We start from the raw sequence: 23,133 nt of genomic DNA on the forward strand, positions 1-23,133 counted from the left end.
GCTGGCATGTGGTGCTGGGGGATTGAACCGCGGTCCCTGTGCTTTGCTAAGCTTGTTCTAAGTAGGTGCTTTAGACCACTGAGCCATCTCAACAGCCCCTATTAATCGGTTTTGAAACTGTCTCATTGCTATTTGTTTCTCGATAAAATTAATAAAAAAGAAAAAAAATTATCTGTACAGTTGTTGGGAGCTTGTTCCTGCTTATAGGCTAGTGTGTGTGTTTGCTTGTTTATTTATTTATTTGTTATAGGGCCTCACTATGCAGCTTGGACTCGTAGTGATCCTTCCTCAGCCTCCCCAGCACAGGGATTATAGCCATGCATCACCACACCCAGTTTCTTTGGTCTGCATGCCGCTCTGGGGTTTCTGGGGTCAGCATGACATGCAGTACCCGGGATCAAACCCAGGTCCTTGTGCTTGTGCTTGCCCGGCAGGTGCTTAGACCACTGAGCTTCTCTCCGGCCCTTATAGGCTAGTTTTATGCACATTTTGACAGAATTGTTAAAAATGGAAAAATATTACTGAAATGTATGACTTAGAAATTTTAAGTTTCCCATAGTCTCACCTTTCTGAGATAGATTTGGTTTGTATTCATCCAGCATTTCTTCTAATGTATATTACAAATTACACTTTTTTTTTTTTTTTTTTTTGATGTATTGAGCATAGGGTCTCACTACACAGATCAGACTTGTAGTGATCCTTCTGTTTTCAGCCGCACAAACGCTGGGATTACAGGCGTGTGCCATCACACGCGGTCTCAGTTGCTGTCTCAGTGCACCCGAGGGGCGCCTCGGGGACGGGGCATGCTGGGGATTGAACCTGGTCCCTGCTAGTCTGCGGAGCTATCTGGCCGTTATCACAAATGATATTATACCTATATATTATTTTGCCACTTGTTCCAACAATAATCATTGATTGAATTTTTGAGAGTTTTAAAAAGTATTGTCTATGGTAATTTAGCACTCATTATTGACAGTAAGAACTCATTCACTAAGGAGGCAGAAAACAGGAGGATCACTAGGAGTCCGAGCTGCATAGTGAGACCCTGTGCACACACAGGTGTGTGCGCGCGCGCGCGTACACACACACAGGACTCATTGCTTGCCACGATGGCAGCCCGTATCCCAGCCCTTGTAACCAGGAGGCTGAGACAGGAAGATTTGTGAATTCAAGGCCAGCCTATAGACAATTTAGAGAAACTTTCTCAAAATGAAAAATTACAATAAATGTAAAAAGCTTGGAATATAGCTCAGCATCCTTGGTTTCAATACCACACACAAACACCACACTATAATAGATTTTATATTAAAATAATTCGTATGTCAAGCTCATGAATCTTCGAAGTCCTTAAAATGGCTCATTTTGGGGGGGGCAAAGTTCAATATCTGTCCATCTTTTAATTTACCTAGCACTTCTGTTTCCTAGTATACAGAATTCGAACTCAGAAGGATCTAAACAAGTTGAAAGTGGCTTGATTTTTTTTTTTTTAACATTTTTTATACTTGAGGCATCCTAATTACGACAATTCAGCTAATTTGGCAAAGCCACTCTTCACATTACATCTGGCAGCTTGTGTACATACTCTCTGGTACGGTGGTGGCTTCACTTGTCTCAGGTGGGCAGGTGGCAGTCAAGTGATAGGTGTGCTCTTAGAAGGCCTACAGATTCAACAAGTCGGGCTGGGGAGAGGGCTCAGTGGAATAAGCGCTTCCCTGGCAAGCGCAAGGGCCTGAGTTCAATCCCTGGTTCCGTCACACACACAAAAAAAAAAACAAACAGATTCAGCAAGTCACTGAAGGGCTATGCTTATTTCTATTCAGAACTTGGGATCCCTCAGCCTGCTAGCACAGATCCTTCATCCCTGTAGCACAGACTTTCTGGCTTCCACCATTGACCTTTGGGCCTTTCCAGTACAGATCCTTGAAGCAGGCCTGCATGTGACATTGTTGTGGGCTCTAGGCCTCCAATTGGGCTGTGAGAGGCATTGTTATGGGCTCTGGGATTTCCTGCACTCTCGTATGTGATTTCTTGGGTGACTATAAAATAATCTCATAAAATGTGTGCTGAAATCAGGTGTGGTGGTACATGCCTGTAATCCCAGCACTGGGGAGGTGGAGACAGGACAATCACTGATTCTAAGCTATGTATTGAGAACCAATACCAAATAAATAAATAAATGAAAGATTAAAAAAAAGAAGAAGAAGAACTTGGCATTATTAGGAAAGTCATCAGGCCCTTCTAAAAGAAAGTATCCTAATCTCTGATTGGAAATCTCTCAGGTAGATATTTTTCAAGCAATGAAACTAATTTAAAAATACTGACTTTGTCTATTTTTAAAAGTAATATTACACAAATTAAATAAAATTAGTTCCATGGTATTCTGCTTTGTGGACTAGGGTGACATGTGACATATAAATAAAGTCTCCATTTCTCTCTAATCTAGTGGCAGCTCTTCAGAGAAATTATACTCTAAGGTCAGTGGTCTCAACAAAGTACACCTTCTGTTGAAATGAAAATAATCAATCTCTATTTTCTCTACCCAAATTGGAAAGATTGAATAAAATAACATTTTAAAATATCTTAACTGTGACTGGGCAAAATCTCTCTGGTTCTACGTTTAGGGATTGATTATCTTATGTTAGCCCATTTTCTTGTACTAACACAGTTCTTTGCTAGTTGAAGAGCACATTCGTTACAGTTTTACACACTTGCTTTTCTGTTTGGTGGCACCAGATGCAAGTTTCCTATGGATTGTAGGCATGGCAGTCTCAGGAACAGAAAATAGGCCTTTTCTGTAGCCTGTATTATAAAGTGGCATTGTATATTGTCTTTAATAAGAATGGCAGGGTTGGAAAAGGTTGACCATCAGTATTATAATATGAAGGGGAGAGATATGTGACAGGTTGCCATCGGAAATGTGAAGACTAATTTCAGGACCTAGTCACATATTCATAGGATATGTTCCCTGCCCCGCCCCCTGAGAAAAAGGTGATTCAAAATAATCTTAAACATTAGATTTCCTTTGAAAACACAACTGAAGGATCATAAATACAACCATCTCATTCCTCTTTCCTTCCTTGAATAGTGTGGAAAACCCAAAGTGACTATTACCCCTCGTGTTTTTAGATGTTTCTGCTAATTGTTTAGAAGAACAAAATTGTTTCTCATTTGTTCTTTTTGTTCGTGGTAGCTCTTCAAAGTGTTTGTTTAAATGGTCAAATTACTCTTTTGGTTTTTTAACAGTCTCGTTGCCTGAGCTGAGAACTCATTGCTATACTTCCCTGCAGTATGTTTTGTCTGTTAAATTAGCAAATTAAAACAACAGCAAAAGCCCCACCATAACCTGTATGTAGGTTTTTAGCAGTAAGGAACTGCTGGTGACAGATGCTTAGCCATTGCTATGTGAACAACTTTGTTGTAATAAACATAAACAAGAGTTGCAGTAGGGGAGCTAACAGAACTGATTGATCAGATCTTAAGGAAATCGTTACACCTAGGCAGCAGGTCTGTTCTGGGCATCAGGAACTTTGGGGTGTAATGACTGCAGACATTCCAAGGTTGCTGCTGCTCCCTAATTCCAGATTTTATAGTCAAGTGTCGTTTTTACAGTGTCCTTCTGTTGATGTCTTCTGTGTTACCTATGTTTTAAATAATTTGTTCTTTTTAGGAGATTTAGTCCTCTACCTAGGAATGTAGGGATTTATAATAAACTGATTTAGTTTTCAGTATGGTGTTGAGCCTGTACTGGCAAGCATAAAAATGACTTTCACATGTATTTTATAGTGTATCAACTTAGCCACATCATCTCCTTGTTTGTAAGCCATGTGAAAAACTCCAGTACTATATAAAAATTCATTGCTTGAGATCCAACTTCACAAATACAGTTTTCTTCCTGCTTTTAAATTGAAGATGGAGGGGCTGGCCATATAACTCAGCAGATTAAGGTGCCTGCAAGCAGACATAGGGGCTGGGGGTTCAATCCCCAGGTATGGTTGTGCACACCTGTAATCCCAGCTCTTGGGAGGCTGTAAACAGGCAGATCACCATGAGTCTGAGTCTGATTTAGTAGTGAGACCCTGAACACCCTTTAGACCCTTCCCTAAAATACAAAAAAGAAAAAAAAAATCATGTATGTATGTTTGTATGTATGTATATTTACTTATTTGGTACAGGGTCTTGCTATGTAGCTTGGACTCATAGTGATCCTACTGTCTCAGCCTCCCTAGCACTGGGATTGCAGGCATGTGCCACCATGCCCACTTTCGGTGACCAGCATGGCATGCCCAGGATTCTAGGGCAAGCACAGCATGTGGTACTGGGGATGGAACCCGGTCCTTGAGCTTGCCAGGCAGGCGCTTCAATTGCCGAGCTATCTCCCCAGCCCTCCCTCAAACTATTTAAACAACATTTTTCGTCTTACTGTTAGACATAGGCTGAAATTTATTCGTAAACATCCAAACCATTCCTCTAAAAACTAACAGATGTTTAGTCTTTCTCAGTTAAGTCAAAGATGATTGTTAAGTGTGGCCTTAACTAAGTTCCTTTCCTCTTCCTTGAACCACATAGTGGAAGTAGATTTACTTGCATCCTTTTGGGTTTTTGATTGTATCCTCTTGAGTATTTGACGAAAGCACACACCCATACTCCTCCACCCTCCCTGGAACTGGTTCAAGATTTGGAGAGAAGGGTTTGTTTGGGGGCGTTTCTCATCTTATCTGAGGGTGAGCAGATGCTAGGGTTGAATTTATTTTGACCCTGCTATTTAAATTTGGAACTGAAGCAAGAGTTTAAAGTACAACACAAGAGAGTCTACTGAACTTTAGACATGAGAGACCCAGGGGGTAAGGTATGTACCTGCATTCTGAGAAGTTCTACCTAGAGGTTGGGGAGGAGGTGTGACTATGTATACAGACAGCTGCAAGCTAATAACTGCTACTTAAAATGCTTAAAACTCTGTAGAGATATGCGGCACTTAAGAGTGTATGTTTATGTACTTAATTTCAGGAGCATTGCCTCTAATATCTAAATTTTTTTAATTGATGGCAGAATAAGTAAATTTAGAATTTTTTATTTGAAAGTCTTTTGGAAGAGCTTAGGAGTATGAGTATTTGCAAGGAAAAATGCATCATCTATGGTTAATCTTAAAGGAAATAACAAAAAAAAAATAGATATTTTAAGCATGCTACAATTTTGTCTTCTAAAGCATCAAAGAAAGAGAGCTACAAGTGGCTACCAGAAAGGTTACCCAGCTTCTCCTCAGAGATGAAGAGCAATTCTCTTTTCATTGATCGTTACGTATCTTTACCTGGTAATTTTGAGCACAGGGCCTTGGGTAGATAGTAGGTTGGACTGACTGCTTTCTTGACTGATCTTTTCCAGAGCCTGGCCCAGCTAGAGAACTTGTGCAAACAGCTGTATGAGACAACAGATACAACCACTCGACTGCAGGCAGAGAAAGCCCTGGTGGAATTCACCAACAGCCCCGACTGCCTCAGCAAGTGCCAGCTGCTCCTCGAGAGAGGAAGTGTACGTAAGACTTGCCCCATTCTGGAGGATGGCTAGGCTTGGAGAAAGTGTTCTGGTTCTGAGCTTAGGTCTGGGTTGGGCTCTGCTTTTTGATTTGTTTAGGTGCCCCCTGCCTTCTCCATTTCACTTTTGAAAAGCAGCACCCCCTGGCAAGTTGGTAAGAAAGCCCATGAGGCCTTATCTGGAATTTCCATCCTGTTATTTTTCATCTTCCATCAGATTTCTGGCATTCATTTTCTGTTTCTGTATGTAAGTGGTATTTCCTGACCTTTATTACAAAAAAAAGGGTCATCTGAGTGACTTTCCTACCCAAAGTCCTTGTCACATATAAATTCCTGTGTCTTCTGTGTTTTTTTCTCTACCACGGCTGATACTTATTGCCTTACAAGTCTAAGGAAAAATTACCTTGGCAATGAAAATTGCAGGAAATGTAAGTTTTAGAATTAAAACCTCTTACAGCTTAAATAATTTTGTAGTAATCACTGTAATACTCCAAATGAGATGTAATTTCACAAACTTACTATTTTTGTTGAGATCTTTGGTCACAGTGAGATCATCCAGGTACCCTGAAAGGTTATCAAGAATAAGAAACCCAGCTAGACTTTAACAGGTACAACAAGTCTTCTTCTGACAAAATAGCAATAAGTGCAGTCTTTTGGTTTGTCTTAATGTGAAAAATGACTTCCTAAGCATCCCTACCTGTTGTATTACTCCATTTCACAGGTGAAAAGGAAGAAACCAAGAAAAGTGAAAGTACTGTATTAGCTCTACTTACTATTATTGTGTTAAAGGTGAAAATACAAATAAGAGTGTACTGTTGTATTCTGTACAACAGTATATTCCCCAAAAAATGGTTTATAAATGCTACATGCCAAAAAATATCCTCTAGAGTGGAAGAAAGGGGAGGGCAGATTATCTGTTAGGCAGGTAGAATTCTAGATGACTTTATTTTTTAGTTTTTGTTAGTATTGTAGCTGTTTTCTCTATACAATAAGTAGAAAAAGTTTTAGCTGGTTAAAGTTATGCTTCAGTAGGTGAGAGATCTCTTTCTAGTATCTAAATGTTAAAAGTCACATTCAGAAGTTGAGTAGTGAGTGGCCTCTTCTAAGTTTTACACGTATAATATTTTATGCATTTAAGTCACTTGGTCTTATGAAGCTGTCATAGATTCCTCAGAGTTATATCTGAATGATAGCTGTGCTGATAAAAAAAAGATCTAATTTGTAGACTGTGCAGCGTAATGTGGTAGTATTTCATTTTTCTTTCTAATACCATACTACAGGAATATTTTTAAATGAAGGGGTTTTTTTAAGAGCACTATAATATCTCTTAAGTACCAAACCTCGTGACTGACTTACCCAGTACAATTCTTTTCCCCTCTCTTCACAGTCATCTTACTCCCAGTTACTGGCAGCTACATGCCTTACCAAGCTTGTATCACGCACAAACAACCCCTTACCATTGGAGCAACGAATAGATATTCGTAAGTAGAGGATTTTCTGGAGTTTTTTGTTGTTGTTGTTGTTGAGAATTTTCTGTTTTATCTTGAAGAACTTAGTTTATTTAATTATGTACTAGTAAAAATTTAAATATATGTGCATTTTTTATAATCTATATTGCTAAGATGCGAAATAGTCTTTTTTTTTTCTGGAATTCAAGGCTTGTGAGACTGAAGAAGCCAGATACAGTTACATCTAGATAGAGCCTAAGCCATCCATTTCGTTGTTAGATTTCTCTCATTTAGATTTTATTGTCACTAATAACTCAGGAAAACTTTAAGGATTTTTAAATCTACATGGACCATGTTATTTAGTCATATAGGGATAAAATCAAGACTGCTAAGCTTCAAATCTTTATGATAGTATGAAATTTTGAATTTGAAAGCCTACCAGTAGATCTTAAATTTAAGGTCCCATTAGTAGTTTTTGAATAATAAAGAGGTAAGAGTAAACACAAGTCGTACAGCATTACACAAATCTTTGTCTGGCAGAACTTTCTGTAGTAAGGATTGTTTTTGTTCCATAGGGAACTACGTGCTCAACTACCTTGCCACACGGCCAAAGTTGGCTACCTTTGTGACACAAGCGCTTATTCAGTTATATGCCAGAATCACAAAACTGGGCTGGTTTGACTGTCAGAAGGATGACTATGTCTTCAGAAATGCAATCACAGACGTCACAAGGTTTTTACAGGTACAATGTAGATATTTGATATATTTGGAATGGGAGAAGCAGCAAATACATAATACTAGTCGACTTTTTTAAAAAATTGCACAAATCGCTTCTCAGCCTTTTGGCTAAGACCAAATGTAAAAAAATTTAACAAAATGAAATTTTTGGCATAGTCTTTTCTGTGAGAAAAAAAATCTCTTCTTTTTTTATCATTAATACGTCTTGTCAGTGTTTGCATCTGTTTGTTTGTTACCTTCAGTATTGGGGGCGCTGAACTCAGGGAATGCTGAGTTATGTCCCCAGCCCTTTTATTTATCTATGTTTATTTTGAGATGGAGTCTTGCTAAATTTCTCAGTCTGTTTCCATTTTCTAGCTGTTAAAATGCTTCAGTAATATCCCAGGAGATGTATCTTGTCATACTTTGATTAAGTGTGTTTTCAGGATAAATTCCTGTGCTTGGAATTATTCAGTCAAAAAGACATTTCAGGCATTCCTCTCAAAAATGTTATACCTAATTTTACACTTCTGCCAAAAGTTTGTAAGAATACCTACTTATACCTGACACCTGTTAAGTTAAACATTTTTATTTTTCCAGCTCAGTAAGTAAAAACAACTGGTATGTGTACTTGGGTTATGAATGCAACTGGACAAACTTTCTTGTCTTACTCCTTATATTTGTTTTTCTGTGAACTCTATATTTTCTGTACATTTTTGTCCATCAGTCCTTTGCCATTTTTTTATTGTTACACACATTCTCTTTGTAAGTTGTGGCACTCATCTGTCAGTTACCTTCCAAATGTGTTTTGAAGTTTCTTTTCAGATTGTATACTGTGATTCTTATGGGAACATTTAATTTTCACATTTTGGTGAAGTCAGATTTATCAGTCTTCTTATGGAAATTAGCTTTTATTTCCTGCAAGGCAACATGTTTATAATTTCTTACTGTCCAGGGTAGGCAGTTTTATTAAGGACACAGGAAGTGGTCATTCATATGAGTACACCCCGAGTGCTGACATGAAGCATACATGCCAACTCTTTCTGCTTTACATTTTTTAACCAGGACAGTGTTGAATATTGCATCATTGGCGTCACAATTTTATCTCAGCTAACCAATGAAATTAATCAAGTAAGTGCTACAGCCTTCCTCATTGAAGTAAGTGACATATTTTTTCTTAGTCTTGGTGTTTTCTGCTCTATGTGGGATGATCTTTTTTGGCAGCTGTGTGCTTTTGCGGTAAGTGATTAATGCCCTTTTGAAACAAGATGCTTACATTGGGTTTTCCTCTATAAGTGCAAGCTGCCTTGCTCTTCTTGTCCTGATCTTCTGCTTCCAGAATATTTCACTCTCCCATTTCAGGTTTCCTTACTAGTGTTAATGTTCATTTTAAAGATGAGAGTGATGATTCTAAGTCAGAACCATAATGAGGTGCCTGCTTAGGCAAGCACAGGGACCGGGCTTTGATTCCCTGACCCCACATGCCATGCCGGCCCTGCCCCCAGGGCGCACTGAGACTGCGACTGAGACTGGGCATGGTGATGTGCACCTGTAATTCCAGCACTTGGGCGGCTGAAAACAGGAGGATCACCACGAGTCTTATCTGTGTAGTGAGACCCTGTAGACCCTGTACTAAATACATTAAAAAAATAATAATATAATAATAATGTGATATTATCTTGCTGATAAAAGAGAATGCTTCTAAAACAGGGATCATAAAATTGGAAATACCTTCATTTGTGAGCCCCTTCTTCTGTATACATTAATATAAAATCAGTTCCCATGTGCTCTACTGCTAAAAGGCTTTACTGATAATCTGTCTTTTAGAATGCACAAAATATTTTCTGCTCATTACTCATTAGTGTTTTCTTGAGATGTTGGTATGGAACCCAGGACCTTACTTACACTGAGCTGAGCTCATTTCACCATTGAGCTACATCCTAGCCCTTCAGTTAATTTTTAAAATTGTTGATATTACAGAACGCTACAGAAGAAATACCAGTGCCTTTTTTTTTCTTTTGCTCTGCCTATTTTTGTCAGTTACTTTTGTAGCCAGCTAAAATTTTGTAGTTGAATAGACCACTATTGATATTATTTGTAACATCTGATCCTTAAGCTGTCAGCATATTAAATGCATTAGCACTACTGTTGCTATTGCTCATTATTACACAAAAATTTTCATTAACCCTGAGAAGTTTTAACTGCAAATTGGTACTCTTTTAAAGCACTAGCTTATAGCTTGTTAAAATCTAGAGTCAGTAATGTGTTCACCGTCCTATGCAGTCCTCAATGTGACCAGGAATTATCAAAGTAATAGCTTATATTTTGTGAGTAGTTACAGTATACCAGCCATTCTTACAAGTATTTTATTTATATTTATTAATTTTATTCTCATAACAGTCTGGTGAGGTAGATACTGTGGTTAACCTATTTTCTGCATGAGAAAACTGAGGCACATAAAGGTTAACCAGCCTATAATTTCGTGGTTGTAAGCAGTAGTGCCTGGATTTGAACCCAGAAAGACATCCTAGAGCCTGTGCACCTAACAGCTTTTTCTAACCACTATCACTTTTTTTTTAAAGAGCTCAGACAGGGCCCATAATTTGGCCCCAGAGTGAGGGTGGCTTTTATTTCCTCTCTCAGGGAAGGAAGAGGGGTGCTATCCCAGGCTCCTCAACCTAAGGGAGAGGTGAGTGACCCCAGAGACGATTGTTCAGAAGAGCATCCGGGTCCACTTGCTGGCACTTGATTGTGGGGTACAGGCAGGAGAGTGTTCCTGGGGTAGCAGCTCCACATTAAAGAGGCACAAGGAGGTTTGTGCTGGTGTTCACAGGAACGAGCAGGTGCCCTGAGTGAGGGGCAGGTGGCCAACCCCACATCCAACACAAAGGCTGGCTGGTGTGGTCCTCCTGAGAAGGGCCACGAGCCCAGAAGTGCCCTCCATCCGATAGCTGGTCCCTTAAATGTCCATCTCAAACTGCGACTCTTCACTGCCTGCTGGCTTGTCTTCTGGACTGCTGCGCAGGTGGCTGTGGCAGGTTTCTGCGGAGGACTCATCACTGGTAGGGCTGGTGACCCCAGGGATAGTGGGCAGGTCCCTTGGAGGCATTTTGGCCACAGGGGAGTTCCGGCACTCCATCAGGAATTTCCGGTCATAAATGATCCTGGTCCCTCCTGGGGTGGTGCTGAAGAGCGTGCCGCCGGGCATCGTGCTGTAGTCCCCGGGCTGCAGCTGCACACCGTAGCCCGGCTCGGGGTCTGACTGCAGCTGCTGCCCCCAGACATGTTTGGACGCCCGCTGCCCGCGCCTCCCGCTACCACTATCACTTTTGCAATAGGCAGGCATACATTAACAAAGTACAGAATGTACAGACTTAATGATCTCTCCCTTCAAGTATGCCCCTGCAGAAGCACACAAACATTGGCATAAAAACCACGCGAGTGATGAAAATGCATCTAACAGTTAATGTGTGTAACTCTGTATTGTGATCAGTACAACAGATTACATATGTACATGATATTATATAATCCAGCAATTCTTCAGTTATCTAAGGCATACATAACTGACTAAAGCTAGAACTGCTTGAACCGCTACCTGTAATTTTCTGTCATTTTTTTTATGCACAGATTCAAATGACACTTATTTATATTTGTATTTAGGAATTAAGCCGAGGAAGAGTTGGTCAGAATCCTCATTGTGTTATTCTTCACTATGGCAAAATAAAATGAGCTCCCTCTGGATTCAGTTGATCAGTAAATAGAAAAGATTTGCATTTTAAAAAAAGTGGATAAACTAAAAATAGCCTGGAAAACCTTGCAAGTTTTTATTATACTCATTTTGTGCCTATTAGGTATTATAAGCCAAGACATACAAAAGAAGTAAAAAGTTTAATCTTTACAGAAACACTTGTAACTTAGCTGAAAAGACAGGAACAGAGGAATAAGTGAGAGACCATACAGCTATTTAAATTAACTTCTCAATTTATGATGTGTAGGCCATATATTAAATTAGAGAAGTAAGAAAACTAGATAGAGTAGGAAGCTATTATTATAAGTTTATGCCTGTTAGAAGCTGTTTTGGAAATTTTGCAATAACTTCTATCCTGATTGGTTTGTTTACCAGAATTTAAGCCTTGCTACTGTTCTTGAGACTAAACCACAATATGATACAGTAATTATTAGCAGTGTGTGCCAGCTTTCTAAGTTTTTTCTTCGTAAGCACAAGAGAAATGAGATCCTAGTTAGCTACTAGCTGCTTACTGTTTTCTGCATCTTCTTGCTAAATAATGACTTAAAAATAATTTAAAATTATATTTGTCTTTGTGTTTCTTCTATTGGAAATATTTCTGGTTCATCTGACGTCTCCATGAAGATTATTAATGTAAATTACTTATTTTGCAGTTAATTCCAAAACTTGTATTGGTCTCTTCTTTTTCTCCACAGGCAGACACCACTCATCCCCTAACCAAGCACAGAAAAATAGCCTCTTCTTTCCGAGATTCATCACTATTTGATATCTTCACACTTTCCTGCAATTTACTAAAACAGGTATGAACACAGGGTGGGCCATGCTTCCTAATTTATTTCTAAAAGGTGAAACAAGAATGAGAATCTGTTAGAGGTCAGCTGCTCACAGTCTGTGACAGGTATGCATCTCGTCATTTCCCACAAACATCTCAAGGTATCAAGAACTAGCCAAATTGACCACTGAAATTAGAGAGAGCAAGAAGTGAACACTGATCCCATGCTGCTACCTGAAAGGACTCTAGTTTACCACAGAATTAAAAATTTCACTGTTTGTTTTTTTATAACCATATAAAATCTAAAAGCCTGTTAGCTTTATGGTGTTTGGATTCTTAGTGCTTCCAAAGCAGGTTTAGACTACATTGTTATACAACTAGGTTGACTTTTCTGCCTCCTGCTGAGTTAAAGGCAATAGACAAACAAGCAACATCTGTAAGGAACAGTAGATTTTGAATTTTTAACATCCAATTAGATTTAATAACCGTAAGGGCTAGGCAGCAGCACATAAGGAAATTACCTGTTTTAAAGCAGAGAGTTGGCTTCCAATTCACTTATTGGTAGAATTGAAATAAGAAAGATATGTTAACCTAAGAGTCCTGCATGTTTATAACACTGTTTGGCTGCTTTGTCCCTGTGGAAAGCTAGATGGGATTAGCCTCTGGCTTTTTGTTCATTTTTGTGTTTTTGTTCTCATTTTCGGTATTTCTCAAGTTTAGTTTTAGAAGCAAATTAGGTTTCTTTCTGTTGTCCCATTAATTATACTCCTTTGTTTTTTTTTATTTGATTTGATTTTTTTTTTTATTTTATTTATTTATTTTTTTTGCAGAACCGGGGATTGAACTTGGCCCTTGCGCTTGCCAGGCAAGCACTTATTCTATCTAGCTATCTCCCCGGATCCGATACTCCTTTCTTAATTGCTCAGTTTTACCTCCAAATTCCCAAGCAATTCTCAGGTTGGGCAAGCTGCCATGGAAAGCTGTTGTGCCTCCTGGAGGGCAAAGACCTTTGGGAAAACTGAGGCTTGAGTTCTCACTGATCTGTCAGAAACAAATAGTTAGCCAGCCTGTCACTGAGGCACAGTCAGTGTAACCTTGCAGTCTATTGTGATAGTAGTGTATGCAGACAGGCATGCTGCAGGTGAATAAATACAGTTGTGTGGTGAAATTATTTAAATTTTGGTGCTAGTTAAAATGGTGGTGCAAGGGGCCGGAGGGATAGCTTAGCAGCATAAGCGCCTGCCTGGCAAGTACAAGGTCCCGAGTTCAATCTCTGGTACAGGGGTGGAGGGTGAGTGTGAAATGGTGATGCTAAAAAGGGAAAGGAGGCTGGGCATAATGGCGCATGCCTGGAACCTCAGCACTCAGGAGGCTGAGGCAACAATGTTGCTGTGAGTTGAAGGCTAGCCTGCACTGTATAGTGAAAGCCTATCTCAAAAAGACAATAAATGAATGAATGAGAGCAGTGCAGAGTATAAAGCTTCCACAGAACTGCTTCCAGAGTTTTCACTCTACCCTGTCTAGAATTATAAGGACCTCCCTTGCAAAACTCATAGCCTATATTGCCTCTCTCATCCCTCTGGCCACTGTATGTATAGCATGTAAAGAATAAGTGTTATAGGGGGAATTTCTTTGAAGTACCAACTTCATGTTTTATAGTAAGCATATGCTAATCATGCAAAAGACTAGATATTTCCATAGCATAGGTACTTTCATAATATTAAGGTGATAGAAGTACATCTTTAGGGGGAGAAAAACAATCATTTTACTGTGGAGAAGTACAGCTTTCCTTTTTTGGCTGAACAGTCTCCTCATAAATCTAAGAGCAAGGGGCTGGTGAGATGGCTCAGTGGTCTAAAGCACCTACTTAGAACAAGCTAAGCTAAGCAAAGCACAGGGACCGCGGTTCAATCCCCCAGCACCACATGCCAGCCAGCCCCGCCCCCTGGTGGGCTGAGCTGGCCACACACACAAAAAAATATAAATAAATTTTAAAAAAATTAAAAAATAAATAAATCTAAGAGCAAGCGAACAATTGGTTGGGGCTCACGGTGGCAATTTTTCTAGGCTTCCGGAAAGAACCTGAACTTGAATGATGAAAGTCAGCACGGCTTGCTCATGCAGCTGCTCAAACTTACCCACAACTGCCTGAACTTTGATTTCATTGGCACCTCTACTGATGAGTCCTCAGATGACCTCTGTACAGTACAGATCCCCACCAGCTGGAGATCAGGTAACAGAATCCATACTACCTGAACCCATGTGTTGTGTAGCTCCATGACAGATCAATGGTATAATCCAGAAAACACCTGTGATCTTGTACTTTCAGAGAAAACCTAAAATTTTGATGTCTGTTTTCATAATGCAGAAAGGTTATTGAAGGAATTGCAGATTCCCCAGCATCACTGAATAGTATATTGTATTTCTTGTCTGAATCACCTGGAAACATCTGTTACCTCTTTATTTAGGGTAATATCTGTCCTTTAAGAACAATATCCAAGGTTCCACCAAAGAGCTCAGTGGATTAAAACGCCTGCTGTGCTATCCTCGTCCCCGGGGCTTGCTGAGACGGCAATTGAGACTGGGCGTGGTGGCGTACACCTGTAATCCCAGCTGTGGGGAGCCTGTAAAGAGAAGGATCACTACAAGTCCGATCTAGTAGTGAGACCCTGAACACCCTGTAGATGCCTCCCTAAGACACACACACACAATCCAACAAAACATGAACTTTGGTTTGTTTTTATGTTCCTAAGAATAGAAATTTTAAATTCTTGCTATGGACAGGCATGTTCAGATTGCTTAGTTTCCTAAGTATTAAAAGAATGGCTCTGTTTAAAAAAATATAGATAGATAGATAGATAGATAGATAGATAGATAGATAGATAGATCGATCGATCTTAGGGAAACAGAAAGGCCCTACTAGCGTAACACTTTCTAGAGAGATAGATCTTCTAGAAGTCAAATAAGCGGAAAGATAGTGCCAGAAGAATGCAGGTACCACTGTACAGATACAGTAATGTGTTTTGTCTCCCCCTCCCCCCCACCCCCAGCATTCTTAGATTCTTCAACTCTGCAGCTGTTTTTCGACCTGTATCATTCCATCCCTCCTTCATTTTCACCTCTGGTGAGTCAGAATCAATTTCCTTTTTTTCTTTTCTTTTCTTTTCTTTTTTTTTTTTTAACAGAACCGGGGATTGAACTCAGGTCCTTGCGCTTGCCAGGGAAGTGCTTATTTCACTGAGCCATCTCCCCGGCCTCCCAGAATCAATTTCTAAAGTAAACTATTTCTAGTAATAATGGGGAATGGACATTATATTTATTTTGTTCTATAAAAATTACAGAGGTAAACCATAGAAATACTAAGATTAGACATCTAGCCTTCTAAGATTAAGTGATAGCCTAAAGGTTCAGGAATAAAGTCTTGCTCAGCAGCACAGTGCCTGCCTGGCAAGTGCAAGGTCCTGAGTTTGATTCCCAGTACCACAAAATGACAGAGAGAGAAAGAGACAAAGAGACAGGAAGAAGTCTTTGTTATTTTTGAATTAGACTAAGGTGGGCATGGTTCCACACACCTGTAATCCTAGCACATGGAAATCTGAGAAAGGAGGATTGCTTTTGAATTCAAGACCAACTTGGGCTACTTCAGAACACCAAAAAAAAAAAAAAGTCTCGTTAGCCAGTTAGTTGCTGTAGTAGATGGTCAAGTTCTTTTTGTCCCATCTTGAATCTAACTGTAATGTATCTCACACTGATTGCCACAGCCTAGAGTTTGACAATTTTAATACTGTTGAAGTGCTGGCCAGATAACTCAGTGGACTAAAGCTCCTGCTTAGGCACAGCAACCAGGGTTCAGTCCTCAGCATGCTGTGCTGGCCCCACGCCCAGGGTGTACTGAGACTGCTACTAAGACTGGGCATGGTGGCATGTGCCTATAATCCTAGTGCTTTGGAAGGCCAAAAACAGGATCACTGTGAGTTGGATCTGTGTAGTAAGACCCTATAGACCCTGTACTAAATACATTTTTTAAAACTGCTATTGAAAAACTCTTCAGGCAAATGTTACATGGTGATAAATGGAAGTGGTAGTGAAAAGGCTAATTTTGCTGCTTACCTTGAAAGCTGTTAAGAATTATTTTTCTTTTTTGGTGTTTTGTTTTTTTGAGTTGGGACTTACTACATAGTTCAGGTTGGCCTTGAACTTAACTGTGTAGCACAGACCTTTATCTTGAAGCAGTTTGCCTCCCTCAACCTCCCAAGATTATAGGGAAATTACAGATTATTAATCTCTACTTAGATTACACCATCATGCTTAGATGTATTTCTCCTTTAAAACAGTAATTGGCTTCAATCTCATCATCATTCATATTCTAAAAGTCTGATCCACTATTTAAGTTCTTAGGTTAAAATACTGTTGTATCCAAACTATAGAAAGAAAATACAGTGAGGTAGTGGATGTTTTCCAAAATGTTTCTGCAGTGGACTACTTTTCTTTTCATGTAGCATTTTTCCCAATTAATACAGACTTTCCCTTGAGCAGGAAAGAACTGGTTGGCACAGGGAGGGCAAAATAGAGGGGCTCCCACAAGGAGTGGTGATATATAAGTCTGGCGCTACCAGAGTAGCATCTTTGGGGCAGAAGGAAATGCTGAAGGAAAAGCCAAGGCCCAGGGAAGGGAGAAACAGCAAAAGCTGTGACCATCAAAAGAAACTGCCAACCCCGCCCTTCCTTCGGGACTTGCGCCTCCTGCTGGCCCTTCCCAACAGCCTAAGCCAGCCTGGAGCCCGAGGGCAAGGGGCTAAGCTGTTGACAGCAGTCAGCCTTCAAGGAACAGAGCAGGGTAGAAAACGAGAGAAAATGAATTGATGGCAGAGGGACAGAATTCAAACATCTAACAGTGAGTAAATCTAAAACGTTATTTATAAGTTGCTTGATATTTTCAAGCCTTACATATATACGCAAGACTTAAAGAACCCATTGGAATGATCAAAGAATAATGTCCAAGGGAACTTTCCAAATGGAATATAGGGTTGGGGAGACAGCTCAGCAGCATAAGCACCTGCCTAGTAAGTGCAAGGTCCTGAGTTTGATTCCCTAGTATCTCAGAGAGAGAGAGAGAGAGAGAGAGAGAGAGAGAGAGAGAGAGAGATCAAATGAAATCATAGGCAATTAGAACAACCAATTTAGATCTGATGCTGTTTTCCTTTAAAAAGCTGCTTCAGAGACTGTACCCTAAAGAGTATGATAGGCAGGTAGAAGGTAGAGTGAAAATAGCTGCACTGTCTTAACCAGTGTGCTTGTGTGTGCCTTTGCTCTCAGGTATTATCCTGCTTAGTACAGATTGCCTCAGTTAGAAGATCCCTGTTTAACAATGCCGAGAGAGCCAAGTTTCTCTCTCATCTTGTCGATGGTGTTAAAAGAATACTGGAAAATCCACAGGTAAGTTTTTGAGAATTTGTGTATGTATAGGATTATATATGTATAAAACAGCTTTAGGAGATAGAAAGAAATTCATACAGAGATCAAACAGTGTGGTCTTGGGGCTGGGAAGATGGCTCAGTAGAATAAGCGCTTGAATGGCAAACGTAAGGATCTGAGTTCAATCCCCGGTTCCGCCAAAAAAAAAAAAAAAACAGTGTGGTCTTGCTTTCAGAAAAATTATGTGAATCTATGTGTAGGAAAATTCTGAGAGTTTCCTTGCCCCTGGAGGAGATTGTATCCTCTGCTTCAAAAGGATAAGAGCCATGCAAGGGGATCACTTCAGTACAGAGGAGGAAGGATGGAGCTGGTCATCTTTCAGCAAAAAGTTAAAAATCTAAAGCTTGGTCTTTGTATGTTTACATTTTTAAAATGTATATCCCTAAGATACACATTTTAGATAGGGAGATATTTCTTTCAGGTATTCATTCCTTAACTTGATACCCCTTTTTTGTCTTTCTGAGCTAATGCCTATTTTTCAAACTATTATGTCTCCACAGTAGAAAAAATTACAATAGCAATTTATTTTTACATACACTCAGTTCCATCCCTGTTTATAAATATTTCTTTATTCACTCAACAAAGCTCCTACTATGTATCAGGGTTATGGTACTGATCATTGTCTCTACCCTTGTATGCTGATAGAGAAAGGTATTTATAAGGAAACAAATACACTGACACTATAAAAATATATAATACTGGACTGGGGAGTTAGCTCGGGCGATCTAAGTACCTGCCTGGCAAGCACAAGGACCCAAGTTCAGTCCCCAGTTCCGCATGCCATGCTGACCCCAGAACCCTGGGGCATGCTGTACCAGCCACCGAAACCGAGATGGTGGTACACACTGTAATCCCAGCGTTGGGGAGGCTGAGACAGGAGGATTACTATGAGTCTGAGCTGCCTGGCAAGACCCTATACCAAATAAATGAAAGATTTTTTTTTTTTAAATCCATGATACTTGCTGTGATTGCTTAATGAAATATATAAACACTAACATGATAGCTATTAAAATAAATTTAATGAAGTTAGTGGTATAAATATATAAAATGATTATATTTGCCATTATAGCAAACTATAGTGTTTTGCTTATTGATCAGTTTGATAGATGTGAAAGTATTTTATTAGATTTATTTTGATTGTGGGAAGCAAACAATCAGTCATGTCTTAGATGGTGCCCACTTCTGCCATTAATCAGTTGTTTGTTTTCTAAGTGATTTTGTTATTTATTCATTAATCAGTTTTGTGACCTTCACATGGTCAAGTGATCCCTCTAGCTTCCTCTTCGGTCTTGGCAATTGCGGTTAATCCATCCTCTAGGTGATTATTCTGAATGATTAAAATACTAGGTATGACTGTTACTTTTATTTGTTCTCGTTTGGTTTGGTTTGATTTGAGGGGGGCGGGTCTTGTTCTTTGAGACAGAGTCTTGCTATGTACTTCAAGCTGGCATTGAACTCATTACATAGCCCAGGCTGCTGGTCTCAAACTCAGCTATCCTCCTGCCTCAGCCTCATAAGTGCTGGAATGACAGGCGTGTGCCACCACACTTAGCTCTGACCATTGCTTTTAAAAGTAAGTTATATATATATATGTGTATTTTTTTTTTAAGTAACTTTATAAAATTGTGACAAATGTGTTATGGAGGTATCATTTCAGATCATCATCTACAACCTAAAAGTTTAGAAATAGATTCCCTTCTCCATGCCATCCTAAATACATGTCATTGTTGGAGTATGGTGAATTACATCTTGCATTTTATTTTCCTCCATGCTGTTGCCAGAGTTTATCAGACCCCAACAACTACCATGAGTTTTGCAGACTACTGGCCAGATTGAAAAGTAACTACCAACTGGGAGAATTGGTTAAGGTGGAAAACTACCCTGAAGTCATCCGATTGATAGCCAACTTTACAGTGACCAGCCTACAGGTTTGTTCTTGGTCACATTTGTCCTTCTTTTTAACATTAGGATCTCTTGCTCAGGGGTTTTGACCTTACAAAAATATTCTTCCTTCCACACACCTTGGCATCAATGACTTTAGACATCTTATACCCTGCAGCATTGTTACTTTTGGTAGCCCACAGCCTATTCATTTAAATCTCCAGAAGTGCAAGCAGGGCTGCAGGTGAAACACAGTGTAGAGTGCTTGCCTAGCACATGTCAGGCCCTGGATTCAGTCCTCAGTACCATCAAAGAGAAAAGGTGCAGGGGCTGTGATCAGAGGAACAAGTAGGAATTTAGAGAATAATATTTAGATTTAAGACAGAAAATTGCCTTATGACCGCTCTGAAAAGAAACAAAAAAATAAGATAGAACAGAGAGTTAAACAAGAAAGCCAGTACCCTGGCTTTCTTAGTCATTTGACACAGGACATTGGGTCTCAAACTGTACGGTTTAGATCAGTTTTCCGGGAACTCAGTGATGAATACAAGTGTTTGAGTAGCTCATCATTTCCAGTTCCCTGGCCCTAGGGTGGCGCTTTGGACTCTCTTGTACTGACAGGTTACCCAGCTAGTTCTCATGCATGCTGATGTCTAAAAACCACTTACATGCAACTTTCTGGCTAATATGGAACTGCCTTCTCATTAGATGCTTAATATCTGGAATATTAATAACCACTTTGTTTACACAGAACAAAGCACATGAACATTTTTTTTAAGTCTTGTGTTTGGGACTATGTCCAGAAATGAAAAATGTGCCTTCTGCTCTTGTCTTTAGCACTGGGAATTTGCCCCAAATAGTGTGCACTATCTCCTGAGCCTGTGGCAGCGGTTGGCAGCCTCTGTGCCATATGTCAAAGCCACAGAACCCCATATGCTGGAAACATATACTCCAGAGGTCACCAAAGCCTACATCACATCCCGTTTGGAATCTGTGCACATCATACTGAGGTACAGTGTGAACCACCTCCCATGTTTTCTTGCCAGTATCCTGGTATGGGTCTTGCTAGGGATCAAGCACTCAGTTGGCAAGGGGAATATTGGCATGAGCCCCCTTGGCACTAACACTGTTCATGGCTTTCCTTTCTTGTCATTAGAGTGGCAAACAAGAGCAAAACATCTGAGAGAATAGTCTTTGTCTTTAGCATCCTATTCATGTCCCCATTTTTTAAAATCACAATAGTATCTTTGAATACAGAAGCACATCCATGTAAGGTTTCTCCTTGCCAATGATTTTCCTTAAATGTCATAGGGAAAAAAGAAACATTTATAGGATATTTGTAGGTTGTAAGAATGATAATGGAGAGCTTATGATGCTTAATGTGAATTTTTTTTTTTTTTTTTTTTTTTTTTTGGTATCGGAGATGGAACTCAGTACCTTGTGCTTGATAGGCAGGTGCTTAATGCCACCGAGCTATCTCCCCAACCCTTAAGGTCGAACTCTAGGCAGGTGATCACTGATCACAGAGTTTTTGTCAACCTTGTCAATTACCTAGGCTAGAAACCTGAAGCTAAAAAAAATGTCAGACCCTTTCAAAATTAATTTTTAGGGACAGGGATACAGCTCAACAGCACAGTGCCTGCCTGACAACCATAAGGTCCTGAGTTTGATTTTCCTGGCATCAAAAAAGAAAGACTTTTATAAAATGAAGTTACCTTTGTTAAGGGATCTCTCTTACATATTTTTTCACTGGCTGTTTCTCAGGGGAATTTACTTGGATTTGAGGGCCAGAGGGTTTTAAAATTCTGATTCTTATATTTGCCCGGTCAGTGGCTTGAGTTTCTTCAAAACCTTAGTGTTCAAGAAGTTCACTGGAAAGCATTGTCCAGTTATCTGGTTTCCTGGAGTGCTCAAATAGGGAGTAATGAAGTATTTGTAGGCCCCAGGCTCAGGGAGTTGGTTCGTAGCTGTGTACACTCAAGCAAGTTTGTCTGCTTCTTTTTTTTGTAAAATACAATTAATAAAGTCCTATCCCTGGAGGTTCTTAAGAGGATTATATTAGCACAGCCTGGCGCTCTGTGTAGCATGCATGTGGTAGACACACAAGTCAGCTGCTAGTGGTGCTGCTGCTGCTGGTGTTATCATGCTGTAATGGAATGATGGAGAGTTCATCACAGGACATGGTATTAGAATGAAGGACCCAGTGCATAAGGCAAGACCTGCTGCAGAACTATAATTCCATACCTGCAGTTCTGAAATTCAAGTGTGAGATTAAATTTTCTCATCAGTCTCCCACCAAAATTCACTTTTTAAGGCCAGGGAGGTAGTTCAGCGGCATAAGTACCTGCTCAGCAAGTGCAAGGTCCTGAGTTCAATTTCTGGTACCCCCACAAAAAAATTCACTTGGTAGCAAAACTTCATATGAGCTGAAATTGGATCATTTGTGGGCTAGTTTTTTTAATTCCTACTTAGTGTGACTGTAATATTCATACATTTGGCACTTTATATTTGATAAGCCATTGAACCCATTTAGGATTTTATAATACATGAGAGAAATATCATATTGCCTTCCTTAAATCTGAAAATTTCTAAAATCCTCAACACATCTAGCCGCAGTCGTCTCACATAAGAGACTATTTACTTGTAGTCCCAGAGTTGAGGAGAGTCAGAAACAAGCAAAAGCAGAAATCCAAGTCCTCAAATTGTTGAGATGTGTGAGACCACCAGGTTCATAGTAGGCAGATGTTAAAGATAGAGATTTAGATGGTACGATTGATGCCAAGAAGCAGAGTACACCCCAGGAAGACTGATGCTGAGGCGGTGATACCTGCCTTACAACTTGCTAAATATCCTTTCCTGGGAAAAAGGGATGTGGGCCTCTATACTTATAAATGGTAGTTAAATAAGAGAGCTGCTACATCAAAGAAATCACTTAGCATAGTTCAAGACAGCTCTTTTTCTTCTTCCCTTGGGATAGAGATGGCCTGGAAGATCCCCTGGAGGATACAGGTCTGGTCCAGCAGCAGTTGGACCAGCTGTCCACCATCGGGCGTTGCGAGTATGAGAAGACCTGTGCACTCCTTGTGCAGCTGTTTGACCAGTCAGCCCAGTCCTACCAAGAGCTGCTGCAGAGTGCCAGCGCCAACCCGATGGACCTCGCAGTGCAGGAGGGTGAGTAGTGTGCAGAGAGCTCTAGGCCTGGGAAGAAATGCTGCTGGTGCCCTTTGCACCTCGCCTCCTCCCTTTCCAACATTTTCCTCAGAAGGATTTGTTCAGAATCAGGTCCATATGCACAGAAGAGTGTTCGAGAATGAATAAATGCCAGATGACTAGCAAAGTTCGGTGAAGTCAGACTTAGAGTGGATGTGTTGAACTCTAAGAGAGTTCTGCACTCAAAAAATAGTGGCAGTGTGGTGGGGCATACTTATAGTCCCAATACTATGGAGGCTGAAGCAGGAGGATTGCTATAAGATTGAGGCCAGGGGCTGGAGAGATGGCTCAGTGGTCTAAAGCACCTACTTAGAACAAGCTTAGCAAAGCATCAGGGACCACGGTTCGATCCCC

General features: G+C 40.0%; 1 protein-coding gene and 1 pseudogene across 1 annotated transcript in view; one reads left to right on the forward strand and one right to left on the reverse strand.

The window, feature by feature from the left end:
- Positions 1-4,802: 4,802 nt before the first annotated feature.
- Xpo7 (exportin 7) overlaps positions 4,803-23,133 on the forward strand; it is a 37,022-nt gene continuing 18,691 nt past the window's right edge. The window contains exons 1-12 of the mRNA XM_023714621.1: positions 4,803-4,846; positions 5,380-5,526; positions 6,916-7,009; positions 7,552-7,718; positions 8,759-8,824; positions 12,137-12,241; positions 14,281-14,446; positions 15,264-15,337; positions 17,530-17,649; positions 19,470-19,616; positions 20,407-20,579; positions 22,547-22,740. Coding sequence (XP_023570389.1) covers positions 4,826-4,846; positions 5,380-5,526; positions 6,916-7,009; positions 7,552-7,718; positions 8,759-8,824; positions 12,137-12,241; positions 14,281-14,446; positions 15,264-15,337; positions 17,530-17,649; positions 19,470-19,616; positions 20,407-20,579; positions 22,547-22,740 — 1,474 coding nt within the window. The 5' untranslated portion in view covers positions 4,803-4,825. The remainder of the gene's footprint in view (positions 4,847-5,379; positions 5,527-6,915; positions 7,010-7,551; positions 7,719-8,758; positions 8,825-12,136; positions 12,242-14,280; positions 14,447-15,263; positions 15,338-17,529; positions 17,650-19,469; positions 19,617-20,406; positions 20,580-22,546; positions 22,741-23,133) is intronic.
- On the reverse strand, positions 10,585-10,978 carry LOC101562183 (annotated as a pseudogene).

This window comes from Octodon degus, unplaced genomic scaffold, assembly GCF_000260255.1.
Source record: "Octodon degus isolate 3935 unplaced genomic scaffold, OctDeg1.0 scaffold00036, whole genome shotgun sequence".
NCBI lineage: Eukaryota > Metazoa > Chordata > Mammalia > Rodentia > Octodontidae > Octodon > Octodon degus.